This window comes from Mus pahari, chromosome 7 (genome assembly GCF_900095145.1).
Source record: "Mus pahari chromosome 7, PAHARI_EIJ_v1.1, whole genome shotgun sequence".
NCBI lineage: Eukaryota > Metazoa > Chordata > Mammalia > Rodentia > Muridae > Mus > Mus pahari.
Genome location: NC_034596.1, coordinates 60,730,162 through 60,739,115, shown reverse-complemented (window position 1 = coordinate 60,739,115; position 8,954 = coordinate 60,730,162). Strand labels below are relative to the sequence as shown.

The window sequence follows — 8,954 nt, the reverse complement described above, 5'->3', positions numbered from 1 at the left end:
TATTCCCCTTTCTTCTGATTCCCTTTTCTTCAGGTTGATTCCTCAGAGGGTGTTTTGCTTTATAAAGGAAGTGCCCCTTCACCACCATCACATTCTATATATGCTACTTTACATTTGACTTCCTCTACAGCTTGCCAGCTGGGGGTGGTTTCTTTTGTAGAAGCCAGTGAGCAACATAACAACAGATGACCTGTTCTTCAGCTCCAACCTCTCAGGGTCCAGAAGGAATAATTAAACCCTACCACGCATCAGTGATACGACTGATTTTCTTTAGTGATATGAAAACTACACCTTGATCATTTTTTTTAAATTGTAAAAAGTTTGTAAGACAGAATCTGGGAGACTATCTATACACAAGAGGTAGAAATATGTTTTATTAGCATGTTCAAGGTAGTCAAAAATTTAACATCTTAACCCTCACAACAACCCTGTGAGGTAGGTAAGTCGTCACAATAAACTAATATCCTAAATAAAGTGCAACTCCCTGAAGAATCTGTATTAAGAATAACTTAGTCAATAATATAACCATACCATTTTGTATGGATACACTAATATTTGTGTTCTGTATAGTTTGATTCATGCAATACATGTTACTAGAAAAGCCTGCTGTAAATCAAATTACCATATTTGGAGAACTAGTTAAATAAACCCTGGGTGATTTACAAAAATACTACCATTCTTATCTTCTGTAAAAAATAATTTTCCTAATATTTACTGAAAGTGACTTGTTAGCAAAGCTTCACCCTCAGCTGCCCATCCTTAGAGCAAGTTGTCTCCAGGCACCACAGCAGTGGAAGCTTTAGAATGAAACCATAGCAATTTGGTATTTGGCAGTGAAGTCTGTGGTCATGTAGTCTTCAAATATACTGTGCCCAATCTCAACCCCAAACATAAACAATGCTATTTTGCTGTAAACACTAAAATCAATGAGAGTTCACCAAATATTCTCTCTAAAAATATTTTCCCTTTAAATTGCAAAAAAAGATGAGTGACATTAGGTTATTTATAACAAAACATGAAATTCTGTCAAATGTTTTGACTTTGCACCCGTGGCTCAAATGCAAGCCTCCTGACGTCAGTAAGCTGTTTCAAGGGAACCAGATATTATTCATTTTAAAAATATTTTTTTTCTCTGTCTCACAAAAACACTGAATTAGAAGTATCACTAGGTACCCTATTTCCCTCTTAAATATTTAATACATTTTTAATGTTAGTCCAACACTAATAAATATCCAGTGGCCTAATATTTTTGATAGTTGCCTTGTTTGCAAAATAATTTACTGGAGAATTTTCATTAATTTAATGATGAGATATTTACAACTGTTGTATAATTTATTTGTAATGCTTACCTTAACTAAAGTTGAAGCTTAGCTAATGCCTGAACTGTGCTGGTGGGTTTACACTTTGGCAGTTATAGTAACTTGCTACTACAAAAAAATGGTTTAATCTACAAAAATAAAATCATATAATTTTTAAAATTGCCTTAAGGAAATTAGCAAGGGGTAAAATGAACTAAGCAACTGGTAAACTAAGCCATCCATAAGCCATCCATTCAAATCCTACTAAATCCAATGCAGTGCACTTGAAGGTAAGGCAAAGAAATATAGTCAGATAACCAAAATACTGACTTTGTTAGGTTTACTCAGGTATCTAAAAAGGGAAATTTAGAATTCAAATAACAAAGTATTTTCTTGGATTTAAGGATAGACGTGTAAAAAACTGTTGAGGTATATATAAATAAAAAGTACAAAGGCCACGAGATACATTTTATTTGAACATAACATATGCTTGTATAAAAATAACCCAGAAAATACTTTAAAAATACATTTTTGCATAGATCGTCCATATAAAACATTTACCTGGGGCAAAACAATGAAAAATACATCTCTGAAACTAGTATAGTTCATCTGCTTCCTTGGATACCAAGTATATACAGAACAAAAGCCCTTCATCTGGGAGCATGGGCAGGCGGGAGAACAATTGAATTCAGTATCAGTCTATATTTATTTCTCTGTTGCTCGAATATAAACCAATGATGACAAGAGGAGAAACTCTGGGGGTTTATTTAACAAAATTAAATTCACATTTCTGAGGCCATCATAGTGCATCCAATGTCCGTCAATCTGGAAGGCTGCAGAATAATGATGCTCCTCTTTGTTAAATAAAGTGGCGCCTTCCAGCAAATATCTGCGAATGAACGACAACATGTAATGAAGTGATTAGATTTCATTTTTATGATAGTCTTTTTTAAAAATATTACTCACTTTTACAGATATATACTATCATTTCTACTTCATCAATAAGAACTGATATATATATATATATATACACACACTAGTGACAGCCCCAAGGTTGAGTAGGTTTTATAAAAGGCAGGACTAGGGTTTGTTCTATTCTATAATCAAGCCCCTAATCATTATGCATGCTGCCATTACCCCAGTTCTTCATAGTGGACTCTGATCCCACTCAGAACCCAAAGGCCTAGTCTTTTAAGAGTCTTACTGTGTAGCCGTCTGGTCCAGAACTCCCTAGTACAATGGGTTGGCCTCATGCTCATAAGAATCCCCCTGTCTCTGAGTTACCATGTTCAGGTAACATATCTAAATGGCTAGTAAAAATCATGGTGGACTAGTTTTTTTCTCTAGTTTTGTAAATCAAGCAAATAAACAAAGATGACCTACTACCTACTTGTGATCAGATAAATCCAAGTAATAGGGTACATATGCCAGATCTTCAGGTTTCCAATGCTGCATATTTAACACAACAAAAGGGGGTGCCCCATGGCAGAAAACTCGTTGGGAAAATTCTCTTAAGCCACCACACCTAAAATGAAAATTGAGCATGAACATTATTATACATGGGACAAACTACTTCTCAACACTTCTGAATTTAATTTTCTAGTAAGCATAGTTATACTATTCTAATGGGTAATGGAATAACCGTCTCATTACCTTATTTTCCTAGTTCTGGAGGTTTATAGGGTTCTCTATACTGCAAGTGATAATTTAAAAAATCCTGGAAAAGTCGATTGTTTATATTTATATTAAGTTATAAAAGCATGAATCTGTTGAACCATCAAATAGCTCATATTTACGCATACAGTTTTCTCCTTTCTCATCCAATAATGACTGAGGGGAAATAACTCCTTTTTAGGATCTTCTATTAACATGAATTGAATTTTCTCTCTCTCACAGTAAATATTAAGCATACTGATCAAATACAACTTTACAGTAAAATCTCGATTAACCGGAATGCTCAGGGCAAAGTGTCCTCTGATTGGAAAATATTATTGACTACACTAAGTTAACCAGAAAATCATTTACTTCAGTACCTGTTGTTGAACTATTTAGGTTCATTTTTTTTTTTCTTAAGAGTCATTACCATATGTATCTTTTATATTTTCTTCTTTTATGTTCAAGATCTACTACGGTTTTATAAAACCAGTCTTCAAAATATTAACTCCTAATGCACAAAATAATGTGGACATAGAAATTTCTAAAAGATTGGAATGAGTGTTTATGCCCCTTTTTACTTTTTTTTTAAGTGTCCTAGGTTTTTGGTTGTCATTTACCTTTATCCTAAATGAGGAATGCAGAAAAAAGTCCATTTAATTGAGGGTCCTGATTAGCTGGGTTCCGGTTAACCAAGGTTTTATTGTACCTACTCAGCAATGAGGAAAAAGAGAAAAGGTATTTGCTTTGTATTCATCAACTTGCAATAGTAACATATTTTATACTTATATCTGATAACAATTCATAACATGTGATGACAAACTAAACTACATGAGTAGTGCTGAAAACTGTCAGGCTACCTAAATATTTATGCATTGCTATTTCAGACGTGTTTTAACTTCAAAGAGCTTATCAGCCTAGATTTCTTCATAACACGATAGAAATACTTTCATTTCAAATGTCTATCAAGTACTCACCCACGCTCTTCACAAAGTTCAATCTTGGAACAGAATAACTCATCCACAGCCAGTCGTATCAAGTTTCCATGTGGAATTTCTTGGGGAGGACTACAATAATAGCAAAATGCAAGTAAGAATGGCTTTTAGCAGTTCACTACATTACATCTTAGAGGCCAATGCAGTATGAGCAGAACTAATGATGTAAACCATACAACCTCTGCTGTCTTAGGGTTTGCTGGCGGTCTCATTTAAGGTAGGACCTCACTCTTGTAGCCCAGGTTAGCCTCAAAGTCACAATTATCCTTTTGCCTCAACTCCTTGCATGTTGGCATTATAGTCATACAGTAGCATACCTGACCAGCCTTATGTTTTAGGCAAATACTATAGAAGCAGCTGAACTAAATAAATACTGCATGGCTAAAGCTTCCATGATCCTAATGTAAGAAAGCCATTTCCTGATAAACTTCAAATCTACACATCTTAGTAGCAATGCAGGAAACTAGATGACACATACATGCGTACGATGCGCATTTCCAGTCTATTAAACTGTTTGTTTTTTTTTTCCTGACTGGAGCCAAATTCACCTCCGACAATGTCTGGATTTGTCTGTCTTCCCCCAGAATGAGCCCTCTTCCCTATCAGGCGCCCTGAGACTTTAATGTCTGCCATCACTCCAGCAGATCCTCCCAGCTTGGCTTCCCCTACAGTCTTTTACGATCCTGGAAGTCTGTGTTTCCTCTGAAAGCCAAAGCCACTCAGCTGCCTCCGCTCAGTGTTAAGCATTCTCTGATACAGCCTTTCCGGATATGAGAAGCCAAGCTTGGAGTTTCTGCCTATAAATATGCCCTGGGCCTGTCCACAAAAGAGTATTTCTTTAGTTTTCTTGTTCATGTAGAAGTATTCTTCCTGACAGGACCATTCAAAAGATAAAACACTCAAAACACTGAAGTGCTCTTTGAGAGGATAAATCTTTGGCATAAAGAACCTTGTAAGCTTGGACCAAGAACGATTCACTTGGCATATTGAATACTTTTATTTCTTTGCTACTAAGAAGTTACTCTGGGTAGTTTTGTACATAGATGCATTAGAATTAAGCAAAACTCATTTAAAAATAAATGTGACAAAACAGAGCTGAGAGCAACTTACTTTATACTAATGGTGCGCTGCTGATCTTCCTGCACTCGGGTAGGGCAGCGCCAGTTAGAACAGTAGCTCTCTTGAATGGTAGACATAAGATTTTCAAGATTTTTTGTAAAATTATCATGCTCGTTCCCAAACAAATCAATTACTAATGAAGCTTTATGAACTTCAGATTTGTATTGCTGTTTTTCCATCTTGTCCCAAATCCAAAGCAGCTTCACAGTTGTAAAACTATAGGTGTCCATTAAATAAAGAAAACAGTCGACAAACTCCCGGCCAAAATGGAGAGAGAGTTCCCTGGGGAAACTTTCATTTTCATTAAGAATGACATACAGTAACATCAAGAATCCGTCTATGGTGCAGGTATTTTTCAGTCTGATCTCAACATAGAGGGGTGTACAAGATACTGCTTTGCGGCCAGCTTTGATAGTAAAAACTCCTCCCCAAGGAAGGACAGGCCTCCAGAATGATCCATCTTGGTTATAGTTATTTTTAATTGATGCTTTGAGCTCTTCAAACAGTGTCTTCATCCTGAATTTTGAAAGTGAAAAAAAAAAAAACACAAAGAAATAAATGAGATTCATTTAAAAGAAAATGACTCTACTTACAGAGTCAAATTAGATTTTTAGAAGCCTTCCCAATATGAAAATAACAATTTAATGCATTTGCGGGTATGGGGCAATATGCACTGATCCCAGGAACACACAGAAGGGAAGAGAGAACTGACTCTGTTACAGAGTTCCCCGTGATCTCCGAATGCATGCTGTATTTACTATGTGTGGCCAGAGACAGATGGACACACACACGGACACACACACACACAAATTTTCTTTAAAAGTGAGCTTTGATACCTAGGCTTTTTATTAGTTTTTAACAGACACGGGCTAGAGAGATATCTAAGTAATTAAGAGCCCTTGCTGTTCCTGCAAGATGACTTAGGTTCGGTTCTTCGCACCCACATGAAGTCTTACCACTACCTATAACTCCAGTTCCAGGGAATCCAGTGCCCTCTTCTTGCCTCTGTGAGCACAAGGCATGTACACTGTGCACATACACATACACAGATAAAACACCTAAATACACATAATTAGACGAATGTTTAAAAAAATCTAAATCCCTCTTTTTAAGGTTTAGAATGATCATCTGATGGGCCGTTATATTAATTATATTAGTTTTTATGTGTGATATAGGAAAATCTTATAATAAAATAAAAGCTATTAGAAGGTATAAACTTATGAAAATGTCATAGAGAAACACTATGTAAAGTTAACATGTGCTAATAAAAATAAAATTACATATTATATTTTTATTCTTTTTTATATTTTTTATTCTTAATGTAGACCTCTTTCTACCTCTTCAAATAAAACCTGTGCTTCAGTTCCTTGTTAACACAGGCAATTCCACTTAAGAGATTGAAATGACACTCTCAGATATTTTCAAGTACAGAAGAGCAATCTCATGGTTTTTATATTAATTATACTTCAAAGTGTATCTATACTATAAAGCAAGTACATCATGATCTGTTGCTATAGATGAAGGATAATCTGGCATTTAACTTAGACAACAAAAGAGAAGTAACAGCACTTCAAACAGTGGCACAACAAGTATTTCTATTCACTTTGGGATATTTATTTGCATCCTAGAATTGTGCTGGTCTGCATTTTAACTACAGAGGCCATGTTATGAAACTCCCAAAATTTAATATCCTGATTCTTCCCTCTGCCTGTTCTGGGAAGAAAATGGAGTGTCCTTCCCCTTTAAACTGCTTCATTTCCTTCTCCTAACCTTGAGGACAGCCAAACACTGTTTTTAGAGTCACTGACACTATTTAATAAAGGTGTTTGCATCCTATGTATGTTACATAAGCAATTAAAAAATAACAGTCTCTGTTGAAAGTATTTTGTAGAAGTAGCTTCACTTTACGTGGAAACAAATAACAAGAAGTGACAACACTGCTTTCCAATGTTCCTTACACCAAGATGTTTAAGGAGATAAATCTGAGACACACACGCATACACACACAAAGCCCAGAAAGAAATGGCTCAAGTCAGTCTCACTTGGACTACCTTTTCTTTTCAAATATCACATCCTCCTGAACCCAAAACAAACCCAACTCTAAACCTGAGTTTTATGTCCAAAATTAACTTTAAAACTAGTCTGTGGTAGCAAATTCCACTGTACATTAACAAGTGTACACTGTTTTCTGCCTGAGACAAGATATTGCATTCTAAATTATCTAGTACTATATTTGGTTAGAATCCAGGGGGTTTATACATAGACTGTTAGCATTGGCTCTCATCAATCACTTTGAAATAGCAGAGTGTGACAAATCTGGAAACAAAAGGAAACACGTTTCTTAAGATAAACTGATCAGTTTCATTTAGAGTTACAAAAAAAAAAAAAAAATCAAAAAACCCTAAGGCGTTCAAGTATTTTTTTTTTAACATGAGAAAAACTTTTCATGATCTGAATTTTATCTCTTGAATTTTAAAGAATTTTTGTAGCAAGGTTTAGGGGCTTAACTTGGGATTCCTAAATATTATATTGGAAAAGGAAGCCTAAATCCTAGCGTTTCTGTTGAAATTATCTCTTGGATGTGATCAAATGAAGGGTAACCAGAGCTCTGAAAAGCAATGATTATAAATCTGCACCGTTTAGACCACATGAATTATAAGGCACGCACCTAACTTTAGAGGCAAGGCTGCGAGATCTTGGGAACGCTTAAAATTCTAGCAATAGGTCGGTCAGTTGCTCAAATGTAAATTGCAGTAAAACTTAAACAAATAAAACTAAAAAAGGAAAGAAAAGGGAGAGACGGCTGCAAAGAGCTTTAAAACAGCTCGGAGTTTCTGGCACGTAGTCACTGATGGATATACTGGGCTGCCTCTTACCTGCCTCCATCCCAGCGCCATCAGTAGCACTGAGCCTGGGAAACTCCCCAACCTCAGTTTCTTCACCAACAGGACCCCCGTTTTCTGAGCTGTCATACCCAGGGGTCACACTGCATTCCCCGGAGGACTCGACCACCTGTCGCGGGCACCGAACACCGCACTACCCAGGGGCACGGGACCCGCTGTCCTGGGGGTGGGGAAATCCACGCCCGCGCGGCCACGCCCACCCTCCCGCCCGGGCGGGCAGGCCTCGGGGCCGCAGTCCGCGCCTCCTTGCCTACCTCCCGCGGGACCGAAGACCGCCGGTGCCACCGCACCCGTCGCCGCCGCCGCTCGCTCATGGAGAGCCCGGGCCGCCGCCGCCGCGGCCGCCGCATCTACCAGCTCCTCCGGCTGCCTCGGCCGGCCCCGGCGAGCGTGCGGGCCTCCGGCACGGCCTCCATCGCGCCCGCCGCGGCGGAAGCCACCGCAGCCGCAGCGCCCAGCCCCACCCGAGCGGCCCACGCAGCCGGGACCGCGGGGCTCGGCGCGTCGCTTGTTACGGAGCAGGATTCCGCGGGCCGCCCCCTCCCCCCAGCCCGGCCAGCCCAGCCGCCGGCCGCCAGGCTGCGCAGGCGCGAAGGCCCCGCCCAGCGTGCGCGTGTCGGGTGTGGTGTGTGTGTACAGCCTTCGGACTCGCCCAATCCGAGCGGTGATCAAGCGTCGGAGGGCGGGTCCTGGCGGAGGAGGGCGGGGTCCCAGCGTGACGAGGTGGGTGGGGCAGCCGGAAATGGGCTGAGTTTTCCCTGTGGCGCAGCGGTCTCGGGTGGAGCTGCTTGGCATTTTGAAGTTAGAACCGGTTTTGCACCAGTCTTAATTTTAGTTTGATTCTAGGTCTTTGGAATCCTTAACTGAGAAAGAGAAAGCTTATTTTCTCAGCTTATTATGACTATAGGAGATAATCATTTACATTTGTATATGTATTTGAAATTGATGTATATGAAAAAAAAATTGAATTGACATCTTAAATACTG

The 8,954-nt window shown here is 38.8% G+C and overlaps 1 protein-coding gene across 1 annotated transcript; it reads right to left on the bottom strand.

Moving 5' to 3' along the window:
* Nucleotides 1-348: 348 nt before the first annotated feature.
* Nucleotides 349-8,503, bottom strand: C7H14orf28 (chromosome 7 C14orf28 homolog). The gene is made up of 5 exons (XM_021202415.2): nucleotides 8,223-8,503; nucleotides 5,057-5,581; nucleotides 3,929-4,018; nucleotides 2,689-2,823; nucleotides 349-2,187 (listed from the first exon to the last, which is right to left on the bottom strand). The coding sequence occupies exons 2-5, from the start codon at nucleotides 5,578-5,580 to the stop codon at nucleotides 2,004-2,006; spliced, it is 933 nt and encodes a 310-aa protein (XP_021058074.1). The 5' UTR covers nucleotide 5,581; nucleotides 8,223-8,503; the 3' UTR covers nucleotides 349-2,003.
* Nucleotides 8,504-8,954: the final 451 nt, after the last annotated feature.

What these genes read in the sequence shown, in the direction of transcription:
- C7H14orf28 (XM_021202415.2), bottom strand. Translation starts at nt 5,580, where the DNA reads ATGAAGACACTGTTTGAAGAGCTCAAAGCATCAATTAAAAATAACTAT. An exon ending in GAACTTTGTGAAGAGCGTGG is followed by an intron (nt 2,824 to 3,928) that starts GTGAGTACTTGA and finishes TTTTCATTTTAG; the next exon opens with GTGTGGTGGCTTAAGAGAAT. An exon ending in TTGGATTTATCTGATCACAA is followed by an intron (nt 2,188 to 2,688) that starts GTAGGTAGTAGG and finishes GTTCATTCGCAG; the next exon opens with ATATTTGCTGGAAGGCGCCA.